The sequence below is a fragment of the Culex pipiens genome, chromosome 1, assembly GCF_016801865.2.
Source record: "Culex pipiens pallens isolate TS chromosome 1, TS_CPP_V2, whole genome shotgun sequence".
Classification (NCBI taxonomy): domain Eukaryota; kingdom Metazoa; phylum Arthropoda; class Insecta; order Diptera; family Culicidae; genus Culex; species Culex pipiens.
The window spans coordinates 35,426,074-35,440,835 of NC_068937.1; the positions used below are offsets into that span (position 1 = coordinate 35,426,074).

At 41.5% G+C, this 14,762-nt stretch overlaps 1 protein-coding gene across 1 annotated transcript; it reads left to right on the plus strand.

Annotated features, from left to right (window-relative positions):
- Positions 1–146: 146 nt before the first annotated feature.
- Positions 147–810, plus strand: LOC120427028 (uncharacterized). The gene is made up of 2 exons (XM_039591849.2): positions 147–356; positions 423–810. The coding sequence occupies exons 1-2, from the start codon at positions 303–305 to the stop codon at positions 717–719; spliced, it is 351 nt and encodes a 116-aa protein (XP_039447783.1). The 5' UTR covers positions 147–302; the 3' UTR covers positions 720–810.
- The last annotated feature ends 13,952 nt before the right edge of the window (positions 811–14,762 follow it).

Consider the following 14,762-nt stretch of genomic DNA (forward strand, 5'->3'; position numbering starts at 1 on the left):
CGAGAGCTTTGTCCTGGCGGTGTCTACACTATTCTGTCAACAGGCATTCTATCCCCCGACGTGTATGAATGTGTGTGAGAGTACGATTGCGGCGGTTCTCCAGTTTCATATAAAAGCGATAAAGTCATGGCGATAGAATTTAATTAAGTTTTCCGCCGTTGGACCGTCGAGAACAAACCCGCGAAGAAGAAGAAGACACGTGTGTCAACGCGCTTAACCTCACAGTTTGCACTCCCTCTGAACACGTGGCCTGAACACAGCGCAGCAGTTGTAAGAATTTCAATAAAAAGTTTGAGGTCGCGATGTCGCTGAAATTGTTCGCTCTCGTCGTGCTGGCAGCACTGGCATTCGCCAAGGTGAGTTTGTTTGGAAGGTGTGCGTGCTGTAAAAAAAAAAAAGTTTCACCAACTGTCAATCCGTAGGCTCAATCCCCCGTCGATCCTGCCGCAGCGCCGCCAACCTTTGAAGATCTGGTGGCTCAACAGGCCGCCAAGGTGCAGCACGTGGTCCAGCTGCTGGTGGAGAAATCCGTCGCGCCTCCGGAGCAGAGCGCAGCGGTCCAGGCGGCGGCGTCCGAACAGGTGGCGGCCTGTGTGGCGGCAGCCGAAGCGAACCGCAACCTTGGAGCCTACTACGCCTGTACGGGACGGGTCATCAAGCAGGCCAGCGATGCGCTGAGTGCGGCGGCTTCCTCCGGGGCTGGTGCCAGTGGGGTGTAAATTTAGGGGAGGGTTTATTGAAGAAGAAATAGTACAAAGTGATTCAATTAATAGGAATAACACAAAAATATAAAAAAATGATTTTAATAAAAAAAATCAGGGATGGAATAATCGCAAAAAAAATCATTTTCGCATGCGAACTTTCTCCACCCGCGAAAAAGAGAGGAGGCGAAATACGCAAAAGAAAATCGCTCTCACGTTGTCAAACTACAAAAAAGTAACAGGTCATTTTTCGAAGTGTAACCATTTACCAGCAAATGTAGTAGTGAAATAGAAGTTCCGCCGAATAATCAAAATGAAGATATTTGGAGTTTCCTTTTATCGATCTTTCGTGCGCGAGAGAGGAGAGCCATGTTCCGTTTCGTTTTTTTATCTTGATGAGCGTCAAAATAACTTCTTTTGACACTTGATCTCAAAAAAACTCCTTAAATAATTGTCTCACAAACTCACTGATTTTTTCGCTCAATCTAATCTTATCTTATCTAATCTAATCTAATCAGACCCTAGCGCAGCCAATCTTTCGAAGGGATCCTGAAGAGTGCCTTAGGTTAGATGACGCCTAGCCCCACACTCTTGTCATTTATTAACATTTGTAGTGCGCCATTGCATCGGAATGCATTGAAACATCACAAGCGTTAAAGTGGCCAGGCCTATTGCGTAAAGCCGTATCGCAGAGATGATTCGTAATTGGGTTGAGTTTGAGCACTGAGTGTTCGAACAACAACACAATTCTGAATCGACAGGGGAGGAAGAAGCGTGGGGACACAACACCATACCATAGACTTATTAAAGACTAAACACTCCGAATAAAATTTTCCAAAAAATATGACTCATAAGCTGTGAACCGCGGGTACTACGTTGAACTGCATCGGCTCGCCCCTTGTATGACAGATCAACCTGGCAGCGCTGGCCTTTTTCGATTTCGTTTTGTGCTGATTTACGCGCGCATCTTGTTTGTTTTTGTTTTGTTAGGCAATCAAGGCAGCAGGCAGCAAATAAATCTGTTCAACAGATCGCCCACGACCTCACCGCCGGATGATTGGAATCATCTCAAATCCGGTCAACTCGGTGTTCCCGATTGCCTGCGACACTCTACCCAAGGCCGGAGTTTTGGACACTGACGTGTGTTAGTAATTTCCACGCAGGAAATTATCCGTGCCAACACGTTCATCGGTGAGGGTGTCGACATCGACGAATCAACATTCCGGTCATCGGAGGTCACTCCGGCGAGACCATCATCCCAGTGCATCCCAGAGCTTCCCAAGGACAAGATTGCCGCCCTGACGGAACGCATTCAAGAGGTCCTCATAGCCAAGGCCGGTGCCGGAGCCTGTTTTGCCCTCGCCCTGGCCCAGAGCCACGCTGCTGCTGGGCAAGAACAGTCTTGAGAAGAGCCTTGGTCTGTCCAAGGTGAACGACTACGAACGCTGATGAAAAAGATCTAGAAGGGCGAGGAGTTTGTCATGAACAAAAAAAAATAATATTTAGATTAAGTCGAAAATGTTTGTAATCAATTTATTGAACATAAATATTCAAGTGCATGATAAAAAGTATCCTAGACGTTATTGCTGGGGTTCGGAATGCCAAGTTGGCAGTTCAGGGCAAAGATCTTGGCCGTGTGGAGGTACGTCGAGGCCCAGATGGCGTCTGCATGAACTTTATTGCCTTTTAGGGTGACGATTTCGGGTTGGAGGAGGTCGGTTTTTCCCGGCGTTATCAAACGGAGGCGGCCCACGTCTTGACTTTAGATACGCCGACTTTGCTTGGCAAACCCAACGGTGTTCACGTGGTCGTTTTCGGAGAGGGTGATGATTAACAGCCCGAAATCTCGATCAGAACCTGCTTCTTGCTCTCGATTGTGAGGCCCTTGTGTCCGTTTGAACCCCGGAATGGTCTTCAAGCGTAGGCGCTTCCACCGTTCAGCAGACACGCGGAATGTGAATCGCTAGAAATTCGGCCGCCCTCGGGATCTCACTTGGGATCCCCTCCGGACGATGGTTCATTCTAGCAATCACCGTCCTCATCCGGAACTGGTTCTGTTTTAATCAAAACAAAAACACAAACAATAACATTCCGCGAAATGTCATGTAAAAGTCAGAGCTGCCAGTTGATGACATTTCGATCTGTCATTTTTTGACAGTGAACCAGCCGTGTCGAGGGGTCATAAAAAGGTAGAGTCATGGTTCAGAGCCCACTGTGTAGTCTTTTATTAGTCTATGGTTCAAGGCTTTACAACTGAATCCTAACAACATCCTCAAAGCCTTGATAAAACCTTTGTTAAAACCTAGTCAGGAGTTATGGAAAAATGACATTTCACACGTCTTCAAACGTCTTATGCCAAATAGGTTTTATTTTGGCAAAAATAAGTCTTCGTCTTGCCAAATGAAATTATGGAGATGGTTGTCAAAAATGGCGATGATAAATAATAGATATTAGAGCTAATCCAAATAATTTGAAAGCTTATTTCTCACAATTGATGGCTCAAATTCAGCTGCGGTTGAAATTTTATTGATAAATGTAGGGGAGATAGAGCCAAAAAATTCAACTCGCTTCATCAAAAATCAATATTTTGTAATCATAGTGTTTAATGTTAAAAAATATTTTATTGCAATTCATTGAAAAAAATGTTCAAAATATTTTTAAACATCTATCGCTATATAAATCATACCAGAAATTCAGCATAAATGTGTGTTTTCATCAAATTTAAATCAAATTTTTCAGTTTTCTATTTTTTCAACCAAGATGGCGGTCAATCATATTCAATCAGAGCACGCGTCTAGCGCCATATTTATGCACTGCTATTTGGCCGCGATAAATGCTCTTTAAGGAGCTTATGGTTTTAAGTGAGCTTTTTACATGCCTAATGGCACTTGACAGCTACAACACCCTAGGTTTTAACAAAGCATGCGATAAAACCGTTTGGCATGGCATTGCCATCTGGTTTTCAAACCTCTGTTAAAACTTTCATAAAACCAGTGAAAGCCTGTCGGCTTTTATTTAAACTCGGTTTTATGTCCGAGGCATAAAACCCTGTTAGAACCTATTAATTAGCTCTTGCTTGTTGGTTGCGGTGAATGCCCAAATAAAACTATTAGGCAATCAAGATGCTACAATAAACCCTTAATAAAACTTGGTGGTGGCTAGTTGGTTTAAAAATGTTACTTGGGTTCTGAAGTATGGACCAAAATTTTGTCGAAGAGTTATGATTTTTTTATAGTAATTTATGTAAAAATTGAAATCTTGTACTTAACATTTTCTGAACTAATTGTTTATGTAAAATCGAATTTGCCATCGAAAAGTACTTTAACAATGAATGTTTGGCCCTTTTGAAATGTTAGTAATTAGAAAATTTCACGAATGTTTCATTTTTCTATATTGAAAATCAGACCATTAATTACTGATATATAGACATTAGAAAATGGAGGGTTGTTTGGGTTAGACTTAAACAATCAATTTTCCTGTTTCTTTTATCCGCTATATCTCAGCAACCAGTGGTCCAATCTTCTTAGACGAAATAGTAGAAAATTTTCTGAACTTTTCGAAAAAATATTTTCAGGAATGGACAATCATGGACACTATTTAAAAAAATAAAATTAAAACGGGATTTTTCGGACAAAATTTAACTTTGAAGGCTATATTTTTAAAACGGTGCACGTAATAAAAAAATATGTATAGTACTTTTCGATTGCAAATTCGATTTTACATAAAAATGAGGTCAAAAAAATTTAAGTACGTGATTTTTTTTTTGACAAAGGACTTTGTCTTAAAGCTCTATCTGCGGTGTCAATGCAAAATTTTTCGAAAATGTAGCGTTACCGTCGCATGCCCTCGGCGTGACATTCTTTGTTTGTTGCGTGGATGCCGTGCCAACTATTTAAGCTAAAAGTTAGCCTCTGGAGGATTTAGTGTCCATCAGACTTTCATCAAAGACGGACCTTACGTTGGGAATTTTATTGCTCACACACACACGCACACGTTGAAAGAAACAGGTGGTGCACGAACTTGAGAGGAGGTCCAAGATGTTATTGACGGTTGCCAGAACGGTCACCGGAATATCGAAATGATTGGGAACAATTTGGTAGGATATCGGCCACACCCGGAGTGGCCAGTGCCCTGGGGAAGGTTCTACCAGGGGGACATTAATCGAACCATACAAATTTGGGCAATATGGGTATCAAAATTCAAGGTTTTTGATACAGGTGATGAAAATGGCCATTTTGGCAGGATTGGCCACACCCGGAGTGGCCATTGCCCTGAGGGAAGGTTCTACCGGGAGGACATTAACGGAATTATACAAATTGGGGCAATATGGGTATCAAAATTCATGGTTTTTGATCCTGGTAATAAAAATTTGAAATTGCCAATTTTGGCAGGATTGGACACACCCGGAGTGGCCATTGCCCTGAGGGAAGGTTCTACCGGGAGGACATTTTCGGAACCATACAAATTTGGGCAATATTGGTATCAAAATTCATGGTTTTTGATACTGGTAATGAAAATGGCCATTTTGGCAGGATTGGCCACACCCGGAGTTCACATTGCCCTGAGGGAAGGTTCTACCGGGAGGACATTTACGGAACCATACAAATTTGGGCAATATGTGTATCAAAATTCATGGTTTTTGATACTGGTGATGAAAATGGCCATTTTGGCAAGACTGGCCACACCCGGAGTGGCCATTGCCCTGCGAAAGGATCTACCAGGTGGACATTTACGGAACCATACAAATTGGGGCAATATGTGTATCAAAATTCATGGTTTTTGATAATGGTAATAAAAATTGCCATTTTGGCAGGATTGGCCACACCCGGAGTGGCCATTGCCCTGAGGGAAGGTTCTACCGGGAGGACATTAACGGAATTATACAAATTGGGGCAATATGGGTATCAAAATTCATGGTTTTTGATCCTGGTAATAAAAATTTGAAAATGCCAATTTTGGCAGGATTGGACACACCTGCACCCAACCGGCGGTCGCATGATTTTGATGCATGGCAGCATGAAAGTATATCAGAATCTGCATGAAAACTGTCCTCATGCATTTTTTGCGATATAGGGGTATGACATTTTTGCCCGTTACCGACAATTATCGACATTACCGACGGCAGATTGATTGTATTGCAGAAAAAAAATCTTAACAGAACGAGAATTGATCCATCAACTTCTAGGTTGCTAATCCGACACGCTACCACCGCGCCATGGACGCTTGATGAATGGTGAGGGACAGAGCGCGAACATAATGTTCTCTCTATAGTGTTGCTCGAAGACGCACCAGCATTCTATGTGTTGGTGAGAACTGCAGATCGCTGACGTGTTTACACGCGGGCAAAAATGCTCTATGGGCTTGCTGCAAAAAATGTAATAAAATATAACATTTTCTGCAGCAAATCCACTGTTGCAGATTTTGAGATATATTTTTCGTTTGGGTGTGGAGTGGCTATTGCCCTGAGGGAAGGTTCTACCGGGAGGACATTTACGGAACCATACAAATTTGGGCAATATTGGTATCAAAATTCATGGTTTTTGATACTGGTAATGAAAATGACCATTTTGGCAGGATTGGTCACACCCGGAGTGGCCATTGGCTTGAGGGAAGGTTCTACCTGGAGGACATTTACGGACCCATACAAATTGGGGCAATATTGGTATCAAAATTCATGGTTTTTGATAATGGTAATAAAAATGGCCATTTTGGCAGGATTGGCCACACCCGGAGTGGCCATTGCCCTGAGAGAAGGTTCTGAAGTAGTTCCTACCGGACAACCACTTCGGGTGTGGCCAATCTTGTCAAAATGGCCATTTTCATTACCAGTATCAATAACCATGAATTTTAATACCCATATTGCCTTAATTTGTATGGTTCGATATATGTCTCCGGTAGAACCTTCCCTCAGGGTACTCCATTGCCCCAAATCATTCTGGTTTTTGGGTAGCCGTCCTAACAATCTCCATTAGAACAGAATTCCTCCCAAGTTGGTGCACAAACTGTGGCTTTCCATGTGTGCATGTGTGTGTGTGTTGAGCAATAAAATTACCACCGTCGATCCGTCTCTGACGGATTTTCAGTCAAAACTAACATTGTTCAGAGGATATCTGTTAGCTTATATAGTTCGCATGAAATGTGGCAACAGTGGTACAACATTCTCGCGTGACAGTTCCAAGAAAGCAGGAGACGAGGCAAAATTTTGCGCCATGTTGCCGCATTTCATGCAAACTATATAAGCTAACAGATAGCCTCTGAACAATTTTAGTTTTGACTGAAAATCCGTCAGAGACGGATCGACGGTGGTAATTTGCACACATGCACACATGGAAAGCCACAGTTTGTGCACCAACTTGGGAGGAATTCTGTTCTAACAAAAATTGTTAGGACGGTCACTCGAAAACCAGAGTGATTTGGGGCAATGGAGTTGGGACCAAACTGGTAGGATATTGGCCATACCCGGAGTGGCCATTGCCCTGGGGAAGGTTCTCCTTTATCGAACCATTTGACTTGAGGCAATATGGGTATCAAAATGCATGGTTTTTGATACTGGATATGACATTTTGCAAATGGCATCAAATTTATAACATTTTAATTATAACATAAAACTAAGTTAAGTTGCTATTTCATTTCATTTTATAACAAGATATTGAACGTTGGCTAAATTAAAGCCGACTTAATAGCTTAGCTCACACAGGTCATCCTTCAATGACCAAAATATTGGCCGATCACTTCGTAGCTGGGGAACCACGGAAATAAGGGGCGCGAGTTGGACAATGTTGCCGAAAGTTTGCATGAAGTGGGACACGACCTGCAAGTTGGGCTGCCTTTTCAGGGCCACCGCTTTCGATGCTCATTTTCCACCGTCCATACCGCGCAATCGTCAATCCTGATCGGCGTATTGGTGCACTCCTGGGACGTGCAGAAAACGAATTCTCCACCGGTATCTGCATCAATTCCAGGCAGTACATCAGGCCACGAATCTTCAGTGGCAGAGAGATGGATGTATCGTTGCTGAATTCTACTTCCGGTAACGGAGACTAGGGGGATTGTCGGTGTTAACCATTTACGCGACTGGCGACATTGGCGAATCTCCCAGTGGTGGCTCAGGTTTCAGCTCGAGGGCAGCGAAATCGAATTGCATTCGTGTTGGCTCGTTCTCTCCGGCTAACCCCCTACTATGTTCAACACCCGGCCAGCGTCCTCTTCATCTTCAGTTGCCCTGGCCAAGTCGTTGCCATCCTCGCCAAGCCAAACATCCATGTAGTGCATCTTGTTTTCGTCGCTGTCGGGTAGCGAGGTTGAATTCTATTTGTTGGGACCGCTCGGGGTAGGATTCTTGACCTGCGAAAATGTGAAAATGTGGAACTTTAACCGCAGGCGGTGAATCTGGCCATTTCGATTGAAGAAGTGTTAATCCGGTGACCTCACCAAAGACAAATGCTTATTCCTCGGTTCGTAGGAAGCTAGAAAAATGTTAAAAATTTTAGTTAAAAACGATTGTCCAAAAACAATTCTTAAGGTAAGAACAAGACGCAAACGCAAAATTTTGCGCCTGTCATCATAGCCTGCCAGTCATCGACCATTGAACAAAGCAACCCCTGTAGATTGTTCGACTGACAGTTGATGGAAAAATCGAACTGGCACAGCGTTCTGCGTTCACCACTGCGTTGAACGGACAATCTTGTTCATAGCTTTACTGTACGCACTACGTAAACTTAACTGGACTGCATTTCCTCTCCCATCGTATGAAGCACGCTGAATGTAAATTTGCCATGCTCTCTTTCATCAACGACATTATTTCTCAACGCATACAGTCAGCAGCATTATTTTCAGTAATACGCAATAGTGTTCATGAACCAAGCCGTACTCTTAGACATTCACCACTTTTTAGAATAACTGCATACACGACAAATTATTTAAAAAATTCGCCATTAAATCAAATGATGCGCTTTTATAATGAAAATTCACAGTACATACATTTCGACATGTCTAAACCGGAACTAAGAAAAAATCTGTACAATAGAAATAATATTGCTAATTGCGAGATAAAATCACGTTTCTCCATCGCTGCGATTGACAGGAGATTATTGCCGCCTAACTACCGCAGTGTAAAAATCATCAAGTTGAACTGAAATTCTGCGTTGATTTGGCTGTCAACTTGGTTTGTTTTGAATATTTTCCAAAAAGTCAGCTGAAAACTCAAGGCAACCTTTGACAACTGCCAAAAATTTGTTCTGCGGTTGTCATGCGGCTGTCATGCGACCATTATCTTGCGGTCGTATCACCGCGCGTGAACTCTAATTATTAACGCCCGCAATAATATCTAGTATGTAAAAAAAATTGTAAGTAGTCTACATAAGCTTGACGAATAAACAATAAACAATTGAACCTTCCCTCAGGGCAATGGCCACTCCGGGTGTGGCCAATCCTGCCAAAATGGCCATTTTCATTACCAGTATCAAAAACCATGAATTTTGATACCAATATTGCCCAAATTTGTATGGTTCCGTAAATGTCCTCTTGGTAGATCCTTCCGCAGGGCAATGTCCACTCCGGGTGTGGCCAATCCTGCCAAAATGGCCATTTTCATTACCAGTATGAAAAACCATGAATTTTGATACCCATATTGCCTCAAGTCGTATGGTTCGATAAATGTTCCCGGTAGAACCTTCCCTCAGGGCAATGGCCACTCCGGGTGTGGCCAATATCCTACCAGTTTGGTCCCAACTCCATTGCCCCAAATCATTCTGGTTTGCGGGTAGCCGTCCTAACAATCTTCATTATAACAGAATTCCTCCCAAGTTAGTGCAAAACCTGTGTCTTTCAATGTGTGCATGTGTGTGTGTGAGCAATAAAATTACCACCGTCGATCCGTCTCTGACGGATTTTCAGTCAAAACTAACATTATTCAGAGGATATCTGTTAGCTTATATAGTTCGCATGAAATGTGGCAACAGTGGTGCAACATTCTCGCGTGACAGTTCCATGAAAGTAGGAGACGAGGCAAAATTTGCGCCATGTTGCCGCATTTCATGCGAACTATATAAGCTAACAGATATCCTCTGAACAATTTTAGTTTTGACTGAAAATCCGTCAGAGACGGATCGACGGTGGTAATTTTATTGCTCACACACACACATGCACACATTGAAAGACACAGGTTGTGCACCAACTTGGGAGGAATTCTGTTCTAATGAAGATTGTTAGGACGGCTACCCGCAAACCAGAATGATTTGGGGCAATGGAGTTGGGACCAAACTGGTAGGATATTGGCCACACCCGGAGTGGCCATTGCCCTGAGGGAAGGTTCTACCGGGGACATTTATCGAACCATACGACTTGAGGCAATATGGGTATCAAAATTCATGGTTTTTGATACTGGTAATGAAAATGGCCATTTTGGCAGGATTGGCCACACCCGGAGTGGCCATTGCCCTGAGGGAAGGTTCTACCGGGGACATTTATCGAACCATACGACTTGAGGCAATATGGGTATCAAAATTCATGGTTTTTGATACTGGTAATGAAAATGGCCATTTTGGCAGGATTGGCCACACCCGGAGTGGCCATTGCCCTGAGGGAAGGTTCTCCCGGGAGGACATTTACGGAACCATACAAATTTGGGCAATATGGGTATCAAAATTCATGGTTTTTGATACTGTTAATAAAAATTGCCATTTTGGCAGGATTGGCCACACCCGGAGTGGACATTGCCCTGAAGGAAGGTTCTACCGGGGACATTTATCGAACCATACAACTTGAGGCAATATGGGTATCAAAATTCATGGTTTTTGATACTGGTAATGAAAATGGCCATTTTGACAGGATTGGCCACACCCGGAGTGGCCATTGCCCTGAGGGAAGGTTCTACCGGGGACATTTATCGAACCATACGACTTGAGGCAATATGGGTATCAAAATTCATGGTTTTTGATACTGGTAATGAAAATGGCCATTTTGGCAGGATTGGCCACACCCGGAGTGGCCATTGCCCTGAGGGAAGGTTCTACCGGGGACATTTATCGAACCATACGACTTGAGGCAATATGGGTATCAAAATTCATGGTTTTTGATACTGGTAATGAAAATGACCATTTTGGCAGGATTGGCCACACCCGGAGTGGCCATTGCCCTGAGGGAAGGTTCTCCCGGGAGGACATTTACGGAACCATACAAATTTGGGCAATATGGGTATCAAAATTCATGGTTTTTGATACTGGTAATAAAAATTGCCATTTTGGCAGGATTGGCCACACCCGGAGTGGACATTGCCCTGAAGGAAGGTTCTACCGGGGACATTTATCGAACCATACGACTTGAGGCAAGATGGGTATCAAAATTCATGGTTTTTGATACTGGTAATGAAAATGGCCATTTTGGCAGGATTGGCCACACCCGGAGTGGACATTGCCCTGAGGGAAGGTTCTACCGGGGACATTTATCGAACCATACAACTTGAGACAATATGGGTATCAAAATTCATGGTTTTTCATACTGGTAATGAAAATGGCCATTTTGGCAGGATTGGCCACACCCGGAGTGGACATTGCCCTGAGGGAATGTTCTACCGGGGACATTTATCGAACCATACGACTTGAGGCAATATGGGTATCAAAATTCATGGGTTTTGATACTGGTAATGAAAATGGCCGTTTTGACAGGATTAACCACACCCGAAGTGACAATTGCCCTGAGGGAAGGTTCTACCGGGGACATTTATCGAACCATACACAGCAAAAAATCCGATGGTAAAATCGCATGCAAAAGCATGCACATCACCTTCGTCAAAATAAACACTTAATATTACACACTGCATGTACAATTTTTCTACACACAAAAAAAAAGTTGCAAGGGACGGGATTCAAACCCAGCACCAACAGTAAGGGCTGGCGCCTTAGCCCGATCGGCCATCAGACCGATGGAGAATTGAAAGGATAAACGCATATATGAGCTTGACATTTCGGGCAAGTAGGTTTCCCATACTGATGGGCTACATATTTCAGGGTGTAATTTTACATAGAATTTCATAAAATAATGCAACATTTATTTTACACCCAGGCCTTTTACACGCAGCTGGATTACTACTTTATTTGCTGTGTACGACTTGAGGCAATATGGGTATCAAAATTCATGGTTTTTGATACTGGTAATGAAAATGGCCATTTTGACAGGATTGGCCACACCCGGAGTGGCCATTGCCCTGGGGAAGGTTATCCCGGGAGGACATTTACGGAACCATACAAATTGGGACATTATGGGTATAAAAATTCATTTTCCGAACAATACTTGTTTTGGCAATATTTTCGTTTTTTGGTAACTTATTTCCACAGAGGTGCCAATGATTGAAAACATTTAATTAGAATTAATTATCAATGATTAAATAAATTGGCAAAGAATTAAAAAATACAAATAAAAATAGATAATTTTTAGAGTTTTGTACAAAGTTCTTTGTCATATTGGTCATATAGAACATAACCACCTGCACCTTTTTTTTACAAAAATCACAATTTTTTAAAAATCATATATCGTCGGCAAAATGTTGGTCCATACTTATGAATTGTTCTTGTGAAAATGATTTCAAAACTGAAGATATTTTTTGATTTCTGTTTCAATTACGTTTAAAACTTGTTACCTGGATTTTTTTCAGTTTTGTGATTTGAACTTATTTTCCTTGAGAAATACATTACAATTAGAGAGTATTAAAATAATCCTATTTATCAATGTTTTCGAAATAATAGTCAAGTAACTTTTGAAACATTTAAAATTATGTGGAGCCGGAGTCGGAGTCGGAGCTAACCATTTGTTGAAAGCTGGAGTCGGAGTCGGAGTCGGCTAGAGTTTGTAGGCCGGAGTTGGAGTCGGAGTCGGTTCGAGCTGAAAGCCGGAGCCGGAGTCGGCTAATCTCAGAAAGCCGGAGTCGGAGTCGGAGTCGTTTAAAACATGACCCGACTCCGCAGCCCTGTTTTTCTGATTGGTTTCGGTTAGAACAGACTCAGGCCAACAAAATGTGTACATCCATTTCCAAATTTAAAAGCTTTAAGTGCTCTGAAAACTGCTGTCCCTATTCAGACTGTAGTCCCGATTCACCCCAGATCACGGTACATTAAAAACTATTTAACAATTGTTAAAATAAATTGTCCGTACAAAATATAGTAATGTAATGAAAATTTACTTTTTATCAACTAAGTAATTTATTTTTTCGTAAAAACGATTTCAAATACATTCTAATCGGATGTGTCTAAGTGATAACAGTTCAATTGTTAGCAAATTAACATATTGTTCCATGTATTGTTCGTCTTGCCCCACTAGTTGAGTAGAACGCACGAAAAATCAATAATTTTACAATCAATTTTTTAATCGTAAAAAAAATAATTTTCAGAAACCTGTAATAAGATGATTATCAAAAAATCCGACTGATTTATTTATGTTTTTAATGAGTTTCAACGAGTATTTCCTTAGCTTGTTACACTTGCCCCACCTTCCCCTACTCGATCACTCGCTCACTTATTTATTCGAAAACTCACTCACTCACTTGCTTGATAGCTCAATGATTTTATATTTAATCCTGAAAAAGATATGTCGTTACACTCATTTGAAATAATAGAAACATCTTCAAGAGACCTGACACCTGTAAGTGCGTGCCTCAAAATACTTGTCAAAATTGAGTAGGTACCACGATTGCAGAGATAACTAGGTCGTAAAAATCGCCTTTTAGGAGCCGCTCATTTTCTTTCGCTCATTAAAAAGAACCGCTCTTTGGATCGGCTCTTTCGCTCTTTTTCAAAATATAGATGAAAAGAATATATTTTAAGAATGGTGTGATTTTTAAAGCTATTTCACATTGGAATTATATAAATTATTTGAAAAAAAGGGAGACCATAGGTCTTGGCGGTCCCTATGTCAACATTCCTACTTGAACCTAAACGTTCGAATGATTGGATGGCATCTAATCTTAAATCTAGGACTTAGCAGAAATCGCTATTCATTCAAAAAAGGCGTTTATTTCTGCCAAAATAGAACTAATGCTGATATATTATTTAGAGAAAATATTCTGTTAACTCTTTTCTACATTCTGATTTGATCGATAAAGTCTATAAACGCTAAAGTTTATTCGAACAGGAGAATTTATTTATTTTTTTCTGAAATCCCTAAGCTATTTCGAAGATTTTTGATAATAATTTATAAGTTAAGCAATTTTAAATGCTAAAATTTATACTCAGGTAAAACTTTAAAGTACGATCTTTTTAAAAAATACGATTGTTTAAAAAATCATATCATCATTCAGAGTATTTTTATATATAGTGATGAGAAAGTTGCTATAGACACCCCAATGAAATATGACGATTCAGCTCTAAAAATGTCAGGAAATAGCCCCTCATTAACATGCCATTTTTATCCTAAAGTACATGGAAAACTATATGTTGACAATGTGGGGATTACTTTTTTATTAGCAATAAAATATTTGAAATTGTATTTCAATTCTCAAAAACAAATTTAACACTACAGTTTGTTGGAAATTTAATAAATTATATTTAAATATAACTCTTTGTATAACTATTTTGGCTCTTTGAGCGGCTCGCTCTTTTTTGCCCACCTCTAAATAAAATCATTTTTGCAACAAAACATTGTTGGAAATCGAGCGAGAAGAAGGAAAGCATTTCTCGCTCGCGAACGAGGGAGAGAACTTGTAGTACTTTTCTCTTCTCGCTCGCGCTCGCATTTTCGTTCACGTTCTCGCTCTTGCCGCGAGCGCCTCGTGCTAGCCGTTCGCCCCAAGCTAGCAATTTGTTTATCAGGCTTATGAATACGAACCAGGCGATGGTATAGAGGTGTAACTTCAATCGCTGTGTTGTTTTTTGTTCGTTTCTAAAACGTTCAACTTCTCGCGAACGGGCAATTCTGGCTCGCGAGAAAGCTCGTTCGCGGCCGGAGGAGAGCACGGGCAATCGGTGAGTTTCTCTCGGCAGCTCGAGACTCGCGGCGAGAACTCGAGAGAGAGAAAATTTTCTCGCGAGGGCGCGATAATACCAACACTGCAACAAAATGTAAATTTTATTA